This window comes from Micropterus dolomieu, linkage group LG01, assembly GCF_021292245.1.
Source record: "Micropterus dolomieu isolate WLL.071019.BEF.003 ecotype Adirondacks linkage group LG01, ASM2129224v1, whole genome shotgun sequence".
Taxonomy (NCBI): domain Eukaryota; kingdom Metazoa; phylum Chordata; class Actinopteri; order Centrarchiformes; family Centrarchidae; genus Micropterus; species Micropterus dolomieu.
The window spans coordinates 41,918,783-41,942,030 of record NC_060150.1 but is presented as its reverse complement, the minus strand read 5'-3'; the positions used below and the strand labels follow the sequence as shown (position 1 = coordinate 41,942,030).

The 23,248-nt window shown below is 41.6% G+C and overlaps 3 protein-coding genes across 6 annotated transcripts in view; all 3 read left to right on the top strand.

Moving 5' to 3' along the window:
* LOC123958933 (threonine synthase-like 1) overlaps nucleotides 1–4,158 on the top strand; it is a 5,581-nt gene extending 1,423 nt beyond the window's left edge. For 2 of the 4 annotated variants that reach the window (XM_046032810.1, XM_046032965.1), the window contains exons 3-4: nucleotides 1,268–1,882; nucleotides 2,524–4,158. In XM_046032810.1, the coding sequence (XP_045888766.1) occupies nucleotides 1,268–1,882; nucleotides 2,524–3,327 (1,419 nt within the window). In that variant the 3' untranslated portion in view covers nucleotides 3,328–4,158. Of the gene's footprint in view, nucleotides 1–13; nucleotides 217–256; nucleotides 399–481; nucleotides 1,883–2,523 lie in introns of those variants that run through there. The other 2 variants (XM_046032728.1, XM_046032882.1) reach the window with 2 other exon arrangements.
* Nucleotides 4,159–13,274: 9,116 nt separating this feature from the next.
* On the top strand, nucleotides 13,275–18,273 carry LOC123975945 (patched domain-containing protein 3-like). Its single transcript, XM_046057702.1, has 4 exons — nucleotides 13,275–14,022; nucleotides 15,180–15,301; nucleotides 15,807–15,952; nucleotides 16,226–18,273. The coding sequence occupies exons 1-4, from the start codon at nucleotides 13,306–13,308 to the stop codon at nucleotides 17,794–17,796; spliced, it is 2,556 nt and encodes an 851-aa protein (XP_045913658.1). The 5' UTR covers nucleotides 13,275–13,305; the 3' UTR covers nucleotides 17,797–18,273.
* A 3,540-nt stretch (nucleotides 18,274–21,813) lies between these two features.
* Nucleotides 21,814–23,248, top strand: part of gpr158a (G protein-coupled receptor 158a) — a 70,372-nt gene continuing 68,937 nt past the window's right edge. Inside the window, exon 1 of the mRNA XM_046054363.1 lies at nucleotides 21,814–22,691. Within this exon, the coding sequence (XP_045910319.1) occupies nucleotides 21,814–22,691 (878 nt within the window). The remainder of the gene's footprint in view (nucleotides 22,692–23,248) is intronic.

Genomic DNA, 23,248 nt, shown 5'->3' with positions numbered 1-23,248 from the left:
GAAAGTTGGGCGTGTTGAAGTGATTCGCTTTTATATCGTTAAATTTCTACGCCCATGCCTAGATTGCATAGAAAATAATCCACGTTACAATGTATGTTTTCTTTTTGCAACGGAGAGCTGGGTAAGCCTTCGACTTCTCATGGAGGAGTCATAAATTTTGACGCTCCCGGCTGACCGTAGTTGTTTTCGAAACCTGCAGAGTGATCTTCCCGTCAAGTATGTGGTACAATAGAATTTGACTTTGATTGTTAAAACCTTAAAACCTTATAGTTACTAGAGACTACTAAAAATATTATCGGGCATGAAGTAATAGGACACAACTGAGTGTCTCATTCTTTACACGTGCGAAGTTATGGCAACTACTTGCAGCACTGACTCAAAACACACGTGTGCTAAATGTAAAGGCTAGTCTAAATAATGCAATTTTGTTATAAGTATAACGTTAATGCATTTTAACTGTCCTCTTTCACATTATTAACAGGAGAGGCTGCTGTCATTTGACACCTCTATGGGCTTACTGAATGTAGGTCAGCTTGCACTAAGAGCTGTCAGATGCTACCTGAGTCCCCTTTCAACACCAAAATCATGGCTTTCCACCAAAGCTTCCCTGCCGGGGGGCAAGAACATCCTGCTCATGGGTCCTCCTGGAGCAGGGAAGACCACAGTGGGGAGGATAGTGGCCCACAGACTGGGGCTGCCCGTGATTGATGTTGATGATGATGTCTTGGAGGCGACATGGAAGATGCCTGTTGCTGCCAAGCTGGCAGCAGTCGGCGGGGAGCGTTTCCTGGAGGAAGAAGGCCAGGCTTTGTGTAACTTCTCCGCCTCTGGGTGTGTTGTTTCCCTGACAGGCTCCAACCCTCTTCACGCTGCAGCGATGCAGCACGTCAAAGAGTCCGGACTGGTCATCTACCTGGACGTGAACAGTGAAGACATCATTCAGAGGCTCGCCAGGATGAAGGTGAGCAGGATAGTGGGCCAGGAAGCAGGGGTACCCATGAGGGACATTCTGCGTTACAGGAAACAGTTTTACGAGAAATGGCTTGACGTGAGGGTGCTGTGTGGAACAGGGGACACGGTGGAGGAGGTGGCGGAGAAGGTGCTGAAGGCTGTGGAGAGATATCAGAACCACGCTGCAGAAACCTACGTGTCAACCAGGAATGACAGTGTGGAGTCGTCCAATCAGAAAACATACTTTAGTGATGTGGTGGTTGAAGGTCTGGCCACAGATGGAGGCCTCTATGTTCCCAAAAATGGCTTCCCAAACATTGATGCTCATGAATGGTTGAGACTAGCTGACATGTCATACCCGGAACGAGCGTTAGTTTTACTTGAAAAGTGCATACACCCGTTGGACATCCCTGCTGTGGATCTGAGAACGATGATTTTCAACGCATATGGGTCTAACTTTTCTAGTGAGGCAGTAGCACCTGTAAAACATCTCATCCTCAATCAGTATGTCCAGGAGCTTTTTCACGGCCCCACCGCCTCATTTAAAGACCTCGCCTTGCAGCTGATGCCCCAGCTTTTCGCCTACTGCCTTCCACCCATGTGCAACTACCTCGTCCTGGTAGCCACATCTGGAGACACTGGAAGTGCCGTGCTGAGTGGCTTCAGCAGGCTCAGTGGCGCCGAAAGACACAGGACCGGGGTGCTGGTGTTTTTCCCCGAGGAAGGCGTGAGTGAGATTCAGAAGCTTCAGATGACGAGCTGCAGGGAGGGCAACGCCAGAGCCGTCAGCGTCCTGTCAGACTTTGACTTCTGTCAGAGAACAATAAAGAGGATGTTTGGAGAATCTGGGCTGACGGGGCACCTCGCTGTAGAGTACGGCACAGTCCTCAGCACCGCCAACTCCATCAACTGGGCACGGCTGTTACCACAGGTGGGTTGACCACCGAGTAGGGCTCCATGAAAAGATTACTTTCTATAATAGGGCTTTTTTCACACCTGATATTTTGACTGTGAGAAATGGGCAGTTTGCAGATAGTAGTCAATACACATCATAAAACAAATAAATAATTAATAGAAGACCTAAATACATATAACATACAGAAAATGTCATGCAAATAAAGTTACCATGAGATACAAAGAGGGTGTTGAGGGTCCGCCAGAATGGCCTCCTGTTGTCATCTACGCAATAATTCTTCACCCATAACCGGTACTAAAATTGCACGTGCAATATTTTAGAATGCACACTCAGTTTAGTTCTCTTTATTCGGGGTGTTAGTAAATCTTTATAAAATGTCAGTTACAGCTTTATTAGACACAGTTTGCACCTGTAGTGTTTCAGAGCTGCTGCTGTTTTGACACTGGAAAATAAAAAAATATTTCTCACACAATTAATCCTGGTGTTTTGTGTGATGTTTCATCTGTTGTGTTTTTTACCAGATTTATTCTTTCACTTTTTTCCCCCCATTGGTACAGATTGACACAGTTTGCACGATTACACTCCAAAAGTTATGTCTTAAGGTAAACTTTTTATTTTGCAACCTGCAGTATAACACACTTCTCCTCCACTTGCAGGTGGTGTACCATTCCTCATCCTATCTGGATCTATGCAGAGACGGTGTTATCAAGTTTGGGGACCCTATTGATGTTTGCATCCCTACCGGTAACTTCGGTAATGCCATGGCAGCTGTGTACACCAAGCAAATGGGGGTCCCGATAAGAAAAGTCATCTGTGCGTCCAACCACAACCGCATCATCACAGACTTTATCACCACAGGCGAGTACGATCTCCGTGGACGGCCTCTGAAGCTCTCCCACTCCCCGGCTATAGATATCCTGAAATCCTCGAACCTGGAGAGGTTTATCTATCACGTTTCAGATGGCAACGGCCGTCTTGTCGAAGAACTGTTCACTCGCTTAGACAGACAGCAGCACTTTCAGGTTCCCGAGCATCTTCTTGGCAGGGTACAGCAGGAAGTGCAGGCTGGCTGGTGCTCTGAAGACGACTGCTTGGCCGGCATCCAGAGGGTTCACGCACAGACGGGCTACGTCATGGACACGCACACCGCCGTGGCTAAAGTTGTGGCTGATAGGCTGCAGGACGGTTCGTGCCCCGTGGTGCTTTGCTCCACTGCTCACTACGGGAAATTTGCTCCCGCTATCTTCAGAGCCTTACAAATCCAAAGTATTCCAGAGCATCCTGCTGAGCACCTGAAGAAGCTCGGATCAACTGCATGTGGACCAGAAATACACAGAGACATGATGAAATGCCTGACAGAAAGTGACAGGACGGGACACACCGTCTGTCAGGCAGATTACAGCGTGCTTGTAGAAGAAGTGGAGGGCATGATACAGGACTCCTTCTTGAAAGTTATGTAAGATTTTAGCTTTTGTTGGTGTCCACCTTAAATTAATGTCAGCTTAAAATTCAATTAATTATTTGCCAAAAAGTATATTCCTCATGTGTCCTGTTTGTATCACGTACTCTTCATTCTTCCAGTGTATTGTAAGCACATTTAACAAATAAGGAAAAAAGGTGCAAGACGTTCAAACAAAAATGAACAATGAAAGAAAAAGTGGATTTAAAAAGGCCAAAATCCTGCCTGAGCCTGCGGGATTGAGGGAAAAAAATTAACAACACATTGACTCTGATTATACTGTAACAGAGCTCTAAACTGTTTTCTAATTCGATTTAAAGCCTATTAATTACGCAACATTTCTTTACATCATCATCTAGAGCCCAGGCCCACTAGATGGGGATGTCTGCCTCTTGGCCACTGCCTTGCGGACACACTGGTACACTGTACAGGGAATTATTTACTGCCCAAGGGAGAAGGTTAAATAGACTAATGCGTGTGATCAGTATCTTTAATCAGGGAGAGAATCAGCTTCCTTAAGTTAATTGTGTGACGACCGTGCCCAGGCACTAGGTGTCCTGTGTCTTTTTGTCTGCCTTGTCTTGCAGGATGTGGTTCTGGGAGGTCGTCATCAGCTGCATGAGCTACACCTGGGCCCTGAGTGGTTGGGAGCTATAAAGCTCACCACCTTTTTGTCACTCTCTCTCTGTCATTGCGCGTGCAGCTGTTGTTTGCTTTTGTGATGTTACTGACATTTCACACACATACATACTAACATGAATGATACTGATTTCCAGGTTATTATCTTTGTTCAGTATCATTTCATAAAATAAATTTACTTTCTTCATATAAACTCGTCTTGTTGCCCATCTTTCTCGCAGCCCAAGAACCTGTGACAATTGTATACTTGTGAATTGTACTGTGACAGTACATATTTGCAGTATATTTCCTTGGGCTTTTTATTTATATAACAATGCTTTATTTACCTTTATCCTTTTTCTTATTACATAAATGTTCCTCTGCTTATGTGGAGCTATCTTAAAGGCTACACATGAAGCCACATGGTAGATCTCACAGCACGGCACTATGTACTCTTTAGTCTATTAAAACTGTTATTTTGTTGTTGAAGAAATATTGTGAGCCAGGTTCAGGTGTGAAGAAGTTTCGGGGACTGATTAAGACTTAACATAGCAATGTTTATTGAGCCTGGCCGAGGAGACACAGTGCCAGCATACAACGTGTGCACACGTCAAATGCCAACAGCAAATCTGAAGGAGAACATGTTTTGGTCCCTTTTATGTTTCTCTCTTCCCCCTAGTGCCTGTAGGTTTCTCTATTAGGTCATCCTTCACCTAGAACAACTAATCTATGTTTAGACTCCGATGCTCTGTCATATAGGAATCTATCACTATCCATGAGTTGTACTCTAATCTGTGGAGCCAGTGAGTTCTTGTAAACATTCTTGTAAGACTCAACCTTGTAAGATTCCCAGGGAACACTGATATCTGCTAGCCTGACGCCTGAGCTACTGTCTCTAACTAATCAGTCTATTGTTGTCTCCCTGACAAGGACAAGTGATAAATACCTAAAGCTAGAATGTCAGAAAACACTTATGGGGTCAGCTAAATTACTCTAAGCTAGACCTAGTCTTACCTTTCCCTGTTCCATCAACAAAGCCCCTTAAGAAATATTCTCAACAGTACTAAAAAAAGAGTTTACCATGTAGGGAAATATGCTCATTTGCTTTCTTGAGTAGTTTCTTCTTTCCTCCTGACTTCACCAGCAAGGAAGGCCATTGTGATTTTCTTTTTATCCCAAAAAACACCTGCAAACAAGTAATTTCAGATACTGTTTGACCAACACAGTCAACTGTGCTTCTGTTATGTCTCCAAGGCAGAAACAAGTAAATGACCTTTGCATGACAGTTGCATTATGTGTTAACCATATACACATATACAGTGTTTAGACCAATACATTAAATGCGTCTTTCCTAAAGTAAGCTTCAGTGATGGTATGTTTTTCTGCAGTTATTTTCCTCTTATATGCTTAGATACAACATCTTATAAGCCGGACTGTATCCAGAACTGACGGCGCTGAGGTCATGTCCTCTTTTTCAGTAAATCTTCCATAAAGAAAATGTGCTTTGGAAAAGATTGAATGGGAAAATATTTACAAATGTAAGTTACTGCTTCTAGCACACCCAAACAGAACCCACCAAGACCACGTTTTTGCCACACATCTGTCAGAAGAAGCATCACGTAATACAGAGCAGGGGTGGGGTGGCCCCGAGGGTAATTTTCCACCCGCCAACGTCACACCATCCATTACAGGGGTGTCCAGAAATGAATCCCGTCTCTGTGGCTGTCAGTCAAGTCATTTAAATCCAGGTGCTGCCTCAGCAGCAGCGGGGAGAGGAGGGAGGAAGATACAGTATGTTTCATAGATCTCGAGGATTGCGTATGACTGCAGTTGTTAAAATAGATGGAAAGTCAGGCCAGATTTGACAAAACACTTTCCCAGCATGCACACTGATCTGGATCATTGTCTCTCTGTCTTTGCAAGAACTCAGAGGAAAAGTGGCTTCCTGGCTTCAAAAGTATTAATTTGTGGGAAAAAAGTATGTGGATTTACCGCCACACAGCCACAAGAGCATTAGTGAGGTCGGCCACTCATGTTAGCTGATAAGGTTGACTTTTCAGCTCCTCCCCAAGGTGTTCCCGAACCGTAACTGCATGTTTGTTACTGTAATCATGACAACGAAGGTCCTCTAACGTTAATGAAGTAGTAGTGTCCTATATTTTTACCTGATTTGGAAATGGTCACAACTTATTGTTATAAATTATAATAATAAACTAAAATAATAATAATAATAAAATATATATTATAAACTCATTGTTGTGCGTTAGCTGTGAAAGAAATACTCTGCTAACCTAAGTTACCTAAAAACTACAACCTGGTTGATGTTACGTAAATGTGTTAGCCTGTTGGAGAAGGTAACATTTATGTTAGACAAACAATGTAAAATAGATTCTTAAATAATTTATCCTCGAGAACAAAATATAAATATCTCTAGTGAAAAGCCAAAAGGGTTTGGGAAGCACTGGTCCCAGCAGCATGAAGATTACTTTTAAAAACCAAAAGCACACATAAGTATGTGAACAAGGATGTCTACAAACTTTGTGTATATACCACCTTTCATCACATTTCTTAGCCGCAAAATGTTCCAATTTGTCAAATATCCCCCTTTGGATTTCTTGTTACATACAGAAAAGAAATTACATTTCAAAAGAAAACTATTCTGCATTAAAGAGGTGGTAATATGCTTTTTGGCTTTTCCCCTCTCCTTTATTGAGTTATATATATTTTTTGTACATGTAACAGGTTTGCAAAGTGAAAAAGCCCAAAGTCCAGCCCAAAGGGAGTTCCCATCTCCGACAGAAAGCACTGCTCTGAACTGCTTGAAAAGAGCTCGTTTGTAGTTCAGCCCTTTACTTCCTTTACTTGTGATGTAACAATGAAAACGCGTCATAAAGCAGGCACGCCCTCAAACCAAGCTAGTCTGAGCGGAGGCCCTTTGATTCGCCTTTGTTTGGTTTTCCGTTGTAGAAATGTTGCACCTGTACCAGGTACTTTTTTTCGTATCACCTCACCTCCATTGAGGTTCCAAGCGAGCTGAGGGATACTAAAATGTAACGTGAAAACACAACAGACTGCTGATTGGTCAGAGAGAATATTCACTATTCACTGCATCATCATTGCTGCACCAGACAGAGGCCAGCAACAGAAAGTTTTATATTTTACAATTTTGGTATGGAATTTCATCACTAAATCCACTTCTGAGAAGTTTTGAGGTGAGAAATCAGCTGTGTGAATATTGACAGTTTTACCAGAAGTGATGGCGGAACAAAAATGTGCTTGAATATTTTCAGAGTTGAGGAGCTGCGCAAGAGGCTGCGGGGGAAGCCTGAGGCCGGCCAGCCGCCCGCTCACAGAGCCCTCTGCAGCAACAACGACAGAGGAAAACACAGCTGGAAGGTTTTCACACCATTTATCTGTCTTTACATTCTGAGGAATGTTGAAACGTTTTAACCGTAGACTGTATGTATTTTAAGAGCTGTGTGGATCTTGGTGTGTGTGTCGCATTGAACATTACGTCATGGCAGTTGTGTGTGACGTCGCTATGACGACAAGCTACATACTATCTCTGGGTACTATCTGCAATTACGATGTAACTTCACAGACTGTTCAAGTGCGGAGTTGTTGTAAACGTTGGCTAACACAGCTAAAGTTACAGCTATAATGCTAACGTTACACCTGATGTGAAACCTACTGAGCAAACGTTCAAATTGTTCGGCCAATTTTTATATAAAATTTAGTTGAAATACGGTGATTTTTGTAGTGGTTTCTGGTAAGATGTGGAACAATGATGTTGTGTGGTTGTGGACTGGTAATAACTTATACCATCTGCTAGGTTATGGTTGCAGTCTGAAGCAGCTTTGATTTGGATCACACTACCTTGTTTCTTACGACCCGCCCTTCTCTGCTTCTGATTGGCTAGTAGTCCTTACCTGGGAACTGCGCATGTGCAACTCCCAACAAAGATTTTGTACATGGAAGATGCTCAAGAGCGGAGCGTACAACACACAGGGTGAGAAGAGGAGCTGCAGCAACGTGCAGTATGAGGAAAAATATGGTGTTTTTTGAAAATTAAACCATGTAAACCTGTTCTGGTACAACCCCTAATTAAGATTTTGAACCTGAAAATGAGCACAATACCACCTCTTTAATGTCTAGAGGTAACATACAGATCAGGTGTATGCAGCATGTTAGTCTTTCTTTCCAAGGCCTCATATTGGACAAAGTATCAAAAGAAGCAATTTAACAGAAACTACAGAAGTGTGTGTGACGAATGAGTGCACCAAGTACAGTAACAGTCACTTTACTTGTCAGTGTTTGTGTGAAAATGAGAGAGCAGTCTCTGTAATTTGAAATGATCCATTCCCCTTGACAGAATCAAAGACACATACATTATGACTTGGGCAGTATTTTCTAATCAGTGCAGCATACTGCCCACTACATGTTCTTTCTACCTTCCCCCCCTCTTTGTCTGTGGTTAGCTTTGCTGTGAGCATTGGCCTTATTAATCAAGCCACTTGGCAGGTGAATGTGAGGAATGGGTGGCTAAGTATCTGAAGGGGGAGGAAGAGTAGTGTGCAGGTGCATGTATATGTGTGTGTGTGTGAGAGTGGTGAAGGGAAAGAGAGAGCCAGCTGTTGCTCAGCACCTAGTGGCCCACGGCTGGGTGAGCAAGGATAATTGCAGGTACCAGCCTGTTCCTGTCTCCTTAATGTGAACCAGTGGCATAATGGAAACTGCTCTTTCACAGTGAAGGGGAAATAGAAAAGAGAGAGGAGGAAATGAACACATCGGAGTAGTTTAGAAAGAAGATCCAGTGAACTGGGTTGACTCTGATTTGCTGTTGAAATTCACAATAAAGTAATGCGATTTTGATACAATATTTGGTACTGACATCACTTTGATGTACAAATGTGTTTTTTTGGGGTTACACCAATTTATGCAAGTCCAAAAGATTTGCATTGCAATTTCACTGTACGTGGGTTAGTAGAAGACATGATCTCAGTGCCCTTAAAGGTAGCTATGGCCCTAGCTGTGTCTGTTCACAGAGTGCGTACCTTTAACACAACTTTGATCCAGCAGTCCAGTGATATATTGAGGGAATATCATGTTTTAGTAGAAACATTAGATATTAGGCATTTATATTAAACTCTGCTGGTTCGATTAAGGTGCCTACCTTATTATGTTTATGCAAAATGGTGTGCAAGTTTTATTGCATTTGTATAATGCATTCCTTTAAATTTCATAACAATTTATTTTGTGAGTGACTTTTCAAACTTGAGAAAGTTAATTAAATCAAAAAATCCTTACAGAGTCATAAGCATTGATTTCTGTGGAGCTGTTCTGTCCTGTAATGGTTTAAATAAATGCTTTTTTAGAGGCCTTTTCCCTCTGCCAAGAATAAAACCCACAAGGGAGAACTACTCCAACTTGGCTCAAAAAATAGTCACATTTAAAAATGTTGGGAAGAAATACTGGCACTAAATATTAGTTCTGTAGTGGAGGTAAAACACTTGCCCAACACTGCAAAGACCTTAGTTAAATTCTTGGCAGCAGCGCCTCTTCCTTGGCCAACACAATCATAGAGAATTTGAATGGCAAGCCAGTGAGGAATCATGTCCTGGTCCAGCTCACGTGTTGGTCAGCATCCTCAACTACAACTTAATTGGGAAAAAAATATTATTATTATTATCTTATAAACAGCCATCATGCAAAAAAGTTAAACATACACATTGTGCAGGTTTAGTGGTTACTAGGTCTCTTCGTCATCATGAAGATGAGTCAGTAAACAGTTCAAATCTGCAGGAAATGTGGATATTGGAAATGAATCCCAGGCTCCCATTACAGGCCTGTAGTGCCTATAAGCAAGGCACTAATTACATAAGAAGATAAATATACAACCTGTCCTCGCCTGAAAAATGGCCATAGGGCCTAAAGTTCCATCATTATTATATAGGTTATTACGACCTATATTTAGGTTTTACGTTAGGCCACGACCTCTAGTAGCAGAATTCACTTGACGAAGTATAAAGAGCAACATAGTCCTTATGGAAGAGTGAAGTAAATTTGGGACTTTCACTCAGGAGAACAAGGTGCCAGTCCTCTCTGAAATTTGACATGTTTTAAGTTAAATAATGTTTTGTATATCACGTGACTTACGTAATATGCCTATTGGGTGGTGGGTGGTGATAGAGCAGTGGATAAGACACATGCCTTTGGTGCGAGAAACCCTTGTTCAGTCCACTGTGAGACACCATTGTGTCTCTGAACAAGACGCTCCAGAGGCGTGCGACCTCTGATATATATAGCAATTGTAAGTCGCTTTGGATAAAAGCGTCGGCTAAATGAATAAATTTAAATTTATTTTAACCCAAGCCACAATCTTCTCCTAAACCTAACCAACTGTTTTTTTTTGCCTAAACCTAACTACAAACTACTACTGTTTCACAACATTTACGCCGTGTTAAATGTTATGTGACTTTTAACGTAGTTAAGGTCCGCCATGCTGTACTTGTACTTGCCAACGCTTGTACATGTCGTTGAGGTCATATATGTTGTACTTTCCAACTGACATATATGTTGTTTTGGGACACTTGACAATCAACCTGTTTTGTTGTTCAGGTTTGAGTACGTGCTGAAATATAACACAGTGTAATGCTTGGTTTAAAATAGATTTACTTAGTGTTAATTACATTTGTACTTAATACTGTTCGTTACAATAACTGTGGAACATGCCTTGGTGTAAAATAATATTAGAACTTGTAATATAATAATGTAAACATATTGCATACAATATTGAACCTTAAGTTAAAACATTGCCATTAAATTAGCTTTTGTTTATTGAATGTTCAACACATTTAGAGGAAAGGTCTTTACATCTTTATGACATTTTAATGATTTTACTAGTTGCTACAATAGTTCTGCATCCTCTATCCCCTATCCATGCAAAATGTTTGTGTATCAGCAATTTTAAGCATGAAGGTCCTGGACTGTGAAGCTGTAGATCATCATGGGGTTTGTGACTTTGTTATTATGACCTTCCATGATGTAATGAGCTTGGCTGGAGGATGCTTGTTCTTCCATACCAAAAGAAGTCATGTGATGTGATCTAATAACACCATCAAAACAATGTGTGCGTCTCTTTTATTTGTGTGTTTGTGTGTAGCTTTTTATTTTTGACTGATGCCTTATCAAGATTATACTGAAGTGTTGTTTTCCTCCATGATCAATGGTTTCTTTTTCGGAAGCAAGAGCCAGACAATCAGCCGACACATCTTAACATCGTGTTCACCTAAGGCTTCCCTGCTAATTACCTAAGACACTGATTTGCACTCCAACATACCTCTGCAATGTGTGAGGAAGAGGAGGAGAGAAAAGAGAGCAAACAAAGTTGTTAACAGGAGCTTGACACCAGAAAATGATTGTTATTGGATTGAACTAATTGGCATTTTGATGCAAACCCAGGTCTGAACAATACGCATCTGCCGTTAACAGTCTCTCATAAGCAAGTACGCACAAAAAGCAGTGATTCAGTTCAAGGTGAACTAAAAAACTGAAGGGTCCTGAAACAGATTAAATTTAAACTGATGCCTCCATCAGATGTCTGGCGACCGTCTGCCATGATCTTCTCCTCTCTGTGATGAAGGGGAGCGAATCCATTTCGCACTCGGAGAATGAAAAATCGATGACCCTGAGATGGTTCTATGTGAAATGAGATATGAGCCTCGTCTTGGAGGATTCGGCAGAGTGAAGATTGACAGCTGACTGACATGGGTTAACTGCCAGGGAAGGCTGACCATGGCTTGGAGGTGTTAAACTGACCCTCTCGGACTGTCACTCCAAATACCGTGGAACATAAGGTTAAATATTACACGTTGAGGGCAGGGTTCATATCCCTGTAATTGACTGTTCTCTAAGCACCAGAACCCTACTTACTGTTGCTACGCCCGTCAAGCTCTCCCGTCTTGTATGGCACATATGCAGTGTACATTGATAACGGCACATTTACCACTCAAAATTTGTAGTATTTGTTTAATTCAGTCAGCGGCAAACAAAAGAGATCAGGTTGCTCAAATGGCAACTGACGCTGGTGTATTTCATCAACTGCAGCTAGCTAGATAAAAGCTAATGGCTGAAAACAATGTCTCCTGCTGACTTCTTAATGTTTCCAGATGACTCGTTTTAAAACTAGAATCTTATGAAAGAGTTGATGGCCACATACATGATTAACATACTCATGATAGCTACTGAGGCTAAAGCTACATGTCCCTGGCAAAAAGTCAGCATCCTTAGCAGTTCATGATCCATGTAGAAGAAATGTAAATAAAGAAATAGTATTGTTCTTGTTTTGCAGCGAAGAGCTATTAGCAACTTAGTAGTAAATATGATAAGAACAAAATGTATCAGACTTTCTGACTTTCTTGGCTGGTTAGCTTATTTGTTCGTATTTTTAAACAGTTTGTTTCCACTTTTACAAGAGAACAGCCTTTTAGGATGAGGAATAACTGATGTGTTTGGCAAACATATTTAACACTGGGTAAGGTTGCTTGAGTGTAAATCTCCCCAAATCCCAAAAAAATGCAGCTCAGAGCAGTTAACGTACTGTTAGCCTAAACTCCTAAACTCAGCATGCGGGACCAGGTCAAACACAGTAGTGAAATACTACACAGTGGATGTGCTAGTTGTGAATGGGAATTAATATTTTTTACATAACCTGTAACAAACCAATGATGTGCCCTTGGCCTACGAAGTAACACTCAGCTACTGCTGTAGGTAGTTAGCTAGCGAAACATGCTAACGATTGCAGTTTACGCTTGAGTAAATAAACATAGTTTAATCCAATCCTCACACTCTTGTTTTTGGTTTTGGAAAGGCTAGGTTAAAACTCTAACAAAAAGATTCCATTATATATATTTTTATTACCCTGTTTTTATATATGCAACACCAATCAATATGACGCAATTCACAGTGATTTAGTTATATAGTTACTTAGTTATGGCACACCTATGAATACTTGTATTGTGAAGTAACATAATGCGTCATCTTTGTTGGTGATTTTCTGAGAACTCATATAATTTCTATGTTTTCCTGTTTCTCCTTTATCATTTGAAGGCCAGTCGGTTTCCTCTCTTATCATTTTACAGGCTGTAAGAAGCACGAGATTGCCACTAACACCAAATACTTCTCTCTGTTGTTCTTTTTTTCCTAGTATATGGGTAATAATCAAGCCTTTAAGGAGACTTTAAAGAGGACAATTGTAAATCCTCCTCCCAGGCTTCTAGGTGTGTAAGGAGTGCTAGTCTGAACAGCCTTTAAAAGGATGCAATTCCTCCACATCTGTACTGACTGTCCTGTATGTCTGAAGATGGGCTGGAGACACACAGACTGCCTCGCAATGCCTATGTCAGGCCTTTTTAAAACATTTGGATCGCTTGTGGGCTCTTGTCCTTTTTATTTTTTTGTCATTCCTCTTATTGTCTCGGCAGCACTCGGTGGAGGCTTCACCTTTCTCAAAGACAGGGAGGACAACGACTTTGAGCGGCAATTCACACCCAGGAAAGGACCCTCGAAGGCAACAAGGGCATTTGTCAAGGAAAACTTCCCCTACAATGACTCGATGTTTTCAGAAGACAGGTTGTACGACAAGGGCAAGTCTGCATTCCTCATTGCTGTATCAACTGACAACTTAAATATACTAGCAAATCCTGCTTTTGAGGACATCATCAGACTCAACCATAAGATCATTACCACTGTGCACAACGGGACACTTGGATTTAATGAGTTGTGTGCAAAAGCTAATGGGAAATGTGTCTCAAACACCATCCTGGAAATCGTTAGCTCTAATGAAACTGATCAAACCAGCATTAACTTCCCAGTGTATACACACAGATCCGGCTCGGTGTTCCTGGGATCTGTGCTAGGAGGGGTTATCACAGATGCCAACAGCTCCGTCATAAGTGCTCAGGCTGTAAAACTCTTCTACTACTTAGATAGCAAGGAAAGCACAGCTGACGCCTCAAATTTATGGCTGAGAGGATTTAAAGAACTCTTATCAGATGAGACGGACAGCAAACACATTGATGTATGTATCACAATGCTATGACAATGTTAATTTACAAGGGTTATAAGGTTAAGTTATACGCCATTTCATTGTACAACTGAGAAATGGGTCTTTCTGAGAAGCTGAACCATGTTCTGCAGGTTTTCTGTACATATTCTTAACTGTTTTCTACGGTATAATGTGGTAACAAGTTAAACCTCTAGTTGTTTAAAGTAAGCTATAACAATGATTATTTAAATTTGTCAAAATTATCTGCAAAGTTCATTGCATTTTTGGAACAATTTTGTTGTTAAGTATGTTTTTCTTACTTTTGAAAATATCTTAATATAGGTAATTATGTGAAGATTGTCTTGGTGTAAGTCAGGTGTTCTGCAGTGACCGCGATGTGGAAAATTACCAGTTTCTCCATCTAGATTAGCCATGCCAGAATGCAATGCAGCAGTTTTGACCCTCTTTCTCTGTTTTATGAGTTTTGCTCTCTACGCCCACCTGTAAAACCTACAGCCAAGACTGTAAACAGGGTTTTAGAAAATCTTATGTCACAAGTCCAAATCCCCCCGACAACATTTGTGAAAGAAGTTCTGATTATTCTATTTTTTCACATTCTTTATGTATATAACTGTACACTTATGTTTCCATCTAAGGTTAGGGTTGTATTAGAATCAGCTTTTCAAACTTGCCATGGTTACTTTCGTGTATTATGCAAAATGTTCAGGTCATCAAAATCCCACATTACCAGAAACAATACAAAAGACACGACCTTGGTGTCTTTACAGCCAAATACAATAACTGTTGGTGTTTAAATGTTATGCAGGAAATTTTAGTATGTCACTAACAGAGGTAGATGAGGTCTTGAATTAATTTAACACCGCAAAAAAAATATACAAATGTGGGTTATGTCGCATAGTTATACGGTTGCAGTGTTTTGTTAAAAGAAGTATCTAAAATAAGTACTGTTAAAGTACAGTAAAAACAGTAATGATCCCTTTTCTAAACATTTTAGTTACAGCATGTCTGCTCCCACTGTATCTTTGTACTTCCTTTTGAGATAATGTGGTTGGATAATGTGGTTGTCCTGAAATTCAAGCAGTGCTGTCACACTGGTTTTATTGCTGTAAACACTGTTTTCTGACTTAAGTGCTCATGTTAGCTTCTTTCTGTTGTACTTCTGCTTGTAGGTGTCTTACTACACCTCCAAATCCAAGCAGGAGGAGATTGACAGTCACACCACAGATGGCTTCCCTTTATTCCTCATCACTTATGCCTGTGCTATCACCTTCTCGGTGATATCCTGCCTTAGGTAAGAAATGATCAGTGGCCGTCACACACTGAGAGATTTCCTGAAGTCCAGGACACAGAGAGCTGCTGTTTATCAACATGAACATGAAGCTTGGCATGCTGTCTGTAGTTTTTATTACAATATTAAACTAAATTTCAGGTTTTGCTATTTGTTTTGTACACAACTTTATTCCCCCCCCCAAATTGTTGTTTTTATTGCTGTAAATTTTGGGTTTTAAAGCAAGACTATGTAACTTCTGAAAAAATAAATAGCACATTCATCCTCTTCCAAATATTATAAAGTTGAATTCATAAGCAAACAAATGTACACTTTCTCAATTGAACACAGTTAAATAAATATTGCTTTACAACCTACTACAACCTTACTACTACAACCTTTACAACCTAGTTTTACTGTACAAAAACAATGAATGCATGATGCTTCTGTTGAAGTTTTGAATAATAGACCTTGGTTACAGTATATTGTTACCTAGAACAACCAAAGCCTATCTTGATGTCCTGTACAGATTGGATAATGTGAGGAACAAGGTGTGGTTGGCTGTCTTCGGCGTCTTGTCCTCTGGCCTGGCTGTTCTTTCCTCTTTTGGCTTGCTGCTTTACATCGGAGTGCCATTTGTTATTACAGTCGCAAACTCTCCTTTCCTAATACTCGGTGAGAAAAAGCACCTCTGTCCTTTTTTTGTTGCATACTGTAATTTTAGGTTGTAGTTTGGAGTGCAACTTCCATCAAATAATATACGGCTTTTAAGTAAATGTGACCACAATGTAAAAAAAAAAATAGCATTAAACTGTTTTATTTTAGGGTAGATTAAACCAAAGCAAATCATTACTTTTCACAAGAATTTTTTGTTTAATATTATAAATCTTGTAAAATGTTCAAAGTCTCTTAAATGTAATGCGTTTTATTAACATTATTTTTCTCCAGGAATTGGTCTCAACAACATGTTCATAATGGTGTCCGACTGGCAGCACACCAATGTGAACGACCCAGTGCCGAAGCGAATGGCTCACACTTACAAAGAAGCGATCATGCCCATCACCATCACCGCCCTGACCGACGTTGTCAAGTTCTTCGTAGGCGTCACGTCCAAATTCCCATCAGTGCAGTCGTTCTGCCTGTACACCAGCACCTCTGTCATATTTTGCTACATCTACACAGTCACCTTCTTTGGAGCCTTCCTGGCTCTAAACGGGAGGCGAGAAGCCAGCAACAGGCACTGGCTGACCTGTATGAAAATACCATCAGACAAATCTGATGATCATTCGGCGATATATAACATCTGCTGTGTGGGAGGCAAATATGATAACAACACCGGAGCGGAGAAAAAACAACCAGCAAGTAATTTCTTTAAGGATTACTACGGCCCGTTTTTGATCAAATGCTGGGTTAAGGGAGTTGTAATCTTCCTTTATGTGGTATATTTAGCTACAAGTATTTATGGATGTTTCCACATACAACAGGGGGTTGAGCTTTATGATCTGGCAGCTGATAACTCCCATGTTACAAAATTCATTTGGAAGGATAGGCAGTATTTTTCTGATTACGGTCCATCTGTGATGGTTATTGTAAGTGAGGAATTCCCATATTGGGATAATGGCAAAAGGCACCGACTTCAGGGATGCATAGAGTCCTTTAAAAGGCTCCAGTTTGTTGATGAGGATGTCTATACATCTTGGCTGGACTCATATTTGTCATATGGACAAGAAACACATTTAAACCTAGATGATAAAGATATTTTTCTCAAAAATCTATCAAAATTTTTTTATTTATATCCTGTTTTCAAGCAAGATGTGAACCTCACTGGCGGTGCCATCTATGCATCCCGGTTCTTCATTCAGACGGTTGATATTGCCAATGCCAGCATGGAAATTCACATGCTTAAAGGTCTTAAAACCGCTGCAGACAGATGCAGTGCAGCATCTTTATTAGTCTACAATGAGAGGTTCATCTTCTACGACCAGTACGGTGTAGTAGTCAGTAGCACGATTAAAAACGTTGGCGTGATCACGGCTGTGATGTTGGTTGTCTCCCTCCTGCTGATTCCAGACCCCCTCTGCTCATTATGGCTGACTTGTTCGATTGGTTCAGTGACTGTGGGGGTAACTGGTTTCATGGCGCTGTGGGACGTCAGTCTCGACTCCATATCCATGATCGTTTTCACCATCTGCATCGGCTTCACTGTGGATTTCTCCGCTCATGTGTCTTACGCCTTCGCCTCCAGCCAGAAGACGAGTCCTGATGATAAAGCGATGGCGGCTCTCTCTAATTTAGGCTACCCCATACTTCAAGGGGCCTTGTCCACCATTTTAGGAGTGTCAGTGCTGGCTACGTCTGAATTTTACACATTCAGAACATTTTTTAAGATCTTCTTTCTTGTTGTGTTCATTGGGATGCTTCACGGCCTCATTTTCGTTCCAGTAATTCTGACGTTGTGTACATGCCGCTCAGGTAATGATGAAAATAAAGACAACAGTCTGAAAATCACCAAACTATGACCGCTGTTACAATGGTGATAATAAAAAACGTATTCCAAAATATTGAGCTGTTTGTGTACTGCTGTTGCTGTGCTTAAAAGTAAAAGTTAACAATCAAAACCAATTGTTGTAATACTCTCATTCTAGCAATGAATGCATACACGGGGCATTCATATGCTGTGATGCAGTTACACAGGTAACATATTAAAAAGTATTAGTGGAGCACATTATTGTGCTGCTAAACTTTGTAACAACCCAGAATACCATCTGCGATGACTAGATAATAAAATATTATTTTTATAGTGGCATTTCTTTCTCTGGCAGCACCATGAGCAAATGATCATTAATCAGTTTGTAGATTACTTGCTTTTCTTTAACATATTCAGTATTTGGTCGTGTCATTTGAGATTTGCACTCTTCAGGGTAGAATGAAACATTTCACAATGTTGAGCACCAGACTTCAGAGCAGCTTTTTTTCTAGGACTTTGTGACTTGTTATTTATTCATCCGTCTGCTGTATATCATTTTTGTATATAACGTTTTGTTTAGTAACCTAAAGGGAACTACAACTTAATCTTGTTATATACAACCCTGTGTTTTAAAATGCTGAATAAATAAACCTTGTGCCTTTTAAAATGATGAACTGATTTGGGTATTATTAATAGAAGCTGGTTACAACCAAGAGGTCTGACTGATTGACTTCAGGTCATTGTGAATTACTGGTTGAATTTCAAAGCAATGTGATGGCTTTGGGTTGCCTCTAAGGAATTTAGGGTCAATGATAGGGTCAATTGCTGAGCTAAAGGAAGCCAAAGGTGACAGTTACTCTCAACAGTAGGTCAGACTCTGTCTTTTCTCTCTGCCTTCTTAGTCGCCTGACTGACGCAGCTGCCTCAATAATGATGCACTTTTTATCCATTTGCTAGGTAACCGAAGAATGAGATTATCTTTATTTTGTTTCATCACAGACAGACTGACTGGCTCTATGTAGAAAGTGTTGCATGTAGCTTGAATATTGAAAAAATCAAGACACATTGAATGAATATATAATTTTAACATATTACAATGATGCAACTTAGTAATGTGTTTTTGCAATTGGTGACCTGAAATTCCTGTGGCGTTACAGATCACGTCTTCAATAATAACCCTATAAAACCTGTCATATGGGGCAGAAAAAAAGCTAATATTTTCAAATGTCCCATCAATTCAAATTAAATGTAATTAATTCCAGGAATTGGTGTTGATGACATATCATGGTCTCCTGCTGGCAGCACATTAACATTAAGAATCCTCTGCCCATGCAGATGGTTCACACCTCCAAAGAAGGTGCTAAGTCCACCTTCATCACTGTCATCATCACCTTGTCTGATGTTTCAGGTTTTTTTTATTGCTTTAATTTCCTTCCAACATCAACCGACACGGACATTAACATAAAAAAAAGTGTTTCTGTTCTGTCAGTGAAAAACAGCCATTTTAACACACAGGCCACACAGTTGTACAGGTTCAAGTTTTCCCAGGATTTCCTGTCTCGGATCAGTTTCTGTGCAGATATCAAGATTTTAAGATAGGACAAGCAAGCAGGTTTGGATACAGCTAAATGTAGCTCAGTCAAGAGATCCAGGAGGTCTTCAGGTTCCAACTTCCAGCATCCTCAGGAGCCTGTGCAGCGTGCAGGCTGACTCCCAGCTCTGTCACCCTTCGTCACGCCTGTCTTCCTTGCCCCTCTTCCACGACGAGATGCCTGTAGCCAACAAAGCGTGACGTGACATGCCCTTACACCGAGGAGAGAGAGAGAGCAACCTTAGAGCTTGAACTAATAAGAAGGAGAGAAAAGGATTTGTGGCAAAGTAAAGAAATAGATCAGATTGCCCATTTGCTGCTTAATAAAACCCAGATTCTTTGGTGTAGTTTGTAACAGCTTGCTTCAACTATAAATGAGTTTTTTTATTAGAAACATGTCGTGGTTGAAGGGAAGGCATGGCTGAATTGCCACATCACATGTACGTCCTGTAGAAATGGTTGCCCAGTACCTTTTTGGTGTGTCATAGTTTGGTTGGTGTAATAGGTGGAGAAGCCCAAATAGGACATCTATGAAGTTTGCTGCTGAACTGTTTTTGTTGGTGAAACAGAAAATGAACTTGAGCTTGCATATAGATGTGGCCATAAGTATGTGTACTCCAAACATGATCCCCGCAGCCTCCCCTCTTTCTGGTTTCAGGATTTCACAAGATTGTTCAACCTGGCTGCAGGGATTTGTTCCCATTCAGCCACAAGACTATCAGTGAAGTCGACCACTCATGTTGGTCAATGAGGTCTGGAATACATTCCAGTTCATCACATCCGGTGCTGGACAAGGCTGAGGTTAGGGCTCTGTGGAAACCAGTCAAGCTCTTCCACACCAAAGGAAAGGGTTGCCCAAAGTGCCGTCTAGTGGAAACACACTATTAATAAAATATGCATGTTGTGGCATTATGATTTCTCTTAAAGGGCCTGAAAACACATGTTCTCACTTAGCTTGTTAGAGTGATGGGAGCCTACATGAACAGAATATTTTCCCTAAATAATCCCTTAATATATATATTTTTTACTTTTATTGCTGCTCATTATCATGAATATTATTAATACCATTAAATGTACGTCATAGAGAAATACTTTAATGGTTTTCAAGGGACTTAGGGCATAGCCCAACCCATGAAAGTAAATGGACAGGGGTGTCCCCAGATCTTTGGCCATACAGTGTATATGACATCTTTCATCCCATATCTTATAAGCAGAAAGTGTACAAAACACCTCCCGTTTCTAAAATGTTTGCTACTTTTATTTCTTGTTTTGTATTTACAATATTTGGTCAGTGTAGTCCAAATGTACAGTTTATATTGGAGATGAAATTTACCCATAGGTTTGTGGATTCCCTGCACTATCCAACATTGGGATGTGGAGATAGATAATATTTGAAAAAAAGAAAATCATTCATTCACATCCTATTGGCTCCATGAGGACATAGAGAGAAAACAAAAATAAAATAAATTAAATATAAATGAAACAAAATACAATTTCAAGTGATAGATATTTCACAGTCTATCTTCATGCACAAATAGATTTGGATATATTTCCCCCCTGCTCTCCTTAGCATCAGTGAAGTTATTTTTTCAATATTATGCTCAAATTTGAATTAAAGTGGATGTAATTAAGCTTTTTTTACACTGATAAAACAGGACTCGTGGATGCCAGATCAACTGATCTAAATTAAGTGCTTGGATAAATCAGCCGAGGCTGACCTTTTGTGTTTCAGAACTGGACAGCTCCTTACCCGCTACATCTGTTTCAGGCCCGGACAGCTCTCTCGCAGCTCCACCAAACGCTTGCGCCGTGATTGACAGAAGAAGCGGCCATACGCGGATCAATGGCGCTTCTGGAGCCCTATGAGATGCTGAAGAAGAAGGGCTTTAAGGGCGCACAGCTCCTGATGTGTCTCTTCGTGTCTTTTGTGGGCTTACTTAATGCTTGTTGTGGTCGGAAGAGGGCGGAGTGCGTCTGTCGTCCAAGTGAGAAGCTCCCTGGCTCGGTGCCTCCTAAAAAATATATAAATATAATAACAACCTGCCCCCTTACCCCTCCCTTCCTCCTCGTTTTGATTCTGTAGTCTGTGTAGCCTACACGCAGAGGGAGAACGTCAGTCGCACAGCAAAGCCAAGACAGTCTTGTCTACAGTGAGAGAGATATATATATATAGAGAGAGAGAGGGGTGGGGGGAAACAGCTGCAAGCGGATACTCAACATCAACAAGCTGTATGAGGCATCTGTAAAGAAGGAGAAGGGATTTGGCGAGGACAGCGAGGGGGTTCCTTAAATTTCTCCCCTCCTCTGCTTTTTGATTTCAAGAACAGAGGCGTGGAGCTTGCAAGAATATCCTACAAGTGGTGAAGGGATGGTTTAGCGAAGCAATTTGGTGGATTGTTTCACAGCGCGCCCGCCCAACGACACTGTAATTCCGAGCAGCAATCCACCTAAACATCTGTGAACGCTTTCAGGAGGGAGATGGCTGTTTTCCGGCTGTCGCTGCTGCTGCAAGTGGGATTTGTGATCGGATCAAACCATAAGTACGCGGAATGGTCAGCGCATGGGGACGATATCAGAGCACAGGAGGCGATATACGGCGCTCAGACGCACCGTCGGCAGCTGGCGCATCTCCGCGCGCCTCAACACTCTCCCGGGGAGACGGCGGATCTGCAGCAGAAAATAGGGGAGCACCTTCCCAGGGTGGTCGCGGCTTTTCTTCACACGGGGGATTCCACCACCTTAAAGCACTCTAACTGTTCGCGGAGGTACGAGCTCACCTCTCTGCGGAGAAGGTCACAAGGCATCCCACATTACTCCATGAGCAGCGTGCTGGATACGGTACTGCACGCCACAAACTTCCTCAACATGATCTTGCAAGCCAACAGGTCCAGGGAGCAGAGTCTCCGGCGAGACATTGAGTGGTACCATGCCTTAGTCAGGAGTATACTGGAGGGAGACTCCAAGATTCACCGGGCGGTTGTCACATTTAGCGCGGATTCGTTCGTGGAGGGGCCCTCGGTGCTTCTCCAAGCCACCCGAGCCGGCGGAGAGATAGTCCTTCAAGACCTCTCCAGCATGGCCCACCACCACCTGCACAACCGCACCGCTGACTCAGAGTGGTACCACGATGTCAAAAAATGGGAGAAGCCAACTTTCCATAAGAGGGTGCTGAGCCAAGATTTTAGATCACTTGACAATTCTTTAAAAAGAGGAGAGAGTTTTATCCCGGACAAGACGCACGTCAAGTGGTCTGCGCCCTACCTGGAGTGTGAAAATGGCAATTTTGTTCCAAGGTGGCTTTTGACCTTATCGGCTGCTTTCTATGGCCTGAAGCCCAACCTGGTTCCCGAATTAAGGTAAGCATACACAGATGGTTGAAAACCAAGCAGGGATGTTGGTATAAATAGAAAGCTAAAGCTCAGCAAAACATAAAGCTCATAAAGCTGTTCACACACCTGTGATGCCTTAAACAACAGATTTATGTGGGAAGGATGTATCGCAACCTAAAGGTAACTTCAGGTGGGTTTAAACATACATCTCCAATCCCCATACATGAACCTAAATAAGGCCTGAGGTGATCATACCTGCCTCTCTTTCCTCCCCAAACATACCACAGCTTCCCACTGGTTATGCAAAGGGGGATGGTCTCTCCTCCAGTCTGACAAGGTGGCGGGATGGTAAAAATAACCCTGGATGTTAGTGGATGTGGCAGTGGTGGAAACCTCTGGCTACAGGCCCTAATTCATTTTTCAAACTCACTCTGCTGCATGCTTTACCACTCAGGAAATGTCTGTGCCCTTTCTTTTTCCTTCTTTGGGGGGGGGCTGCCACATCTGCATGAGTCAGAATGATGAGATGAGAGACGACTGCCAATTAAAAAAAGAGGGGGGGGGGGGGGGGGGAACGGCGGCGT

Bases quoted from the DNA above. Each gene is read 5' to 3' on its own strand.
- LOC123975945 (XM_046057702.1), top strand. From the start codon at position 13,306: ATGGGCTGGAGACACACAGACTGCCTCGCAATGCCTATGTCAGGCCTT. The intron at 14,023-15,179 runs GTATGTATCACA...TTCTGCTTGTAG, and splicing joins CGGACAGCAAACACATTGAT to GTGTCTTACTACACCTCCAA. The intron at 15,302-15,806 runs GTAAGAAATGAT...TGTCCTGTACAG, and splicing joins TCGGTGATATCCTGCCTTAG to ATTGGATAATGTGAGGAACA.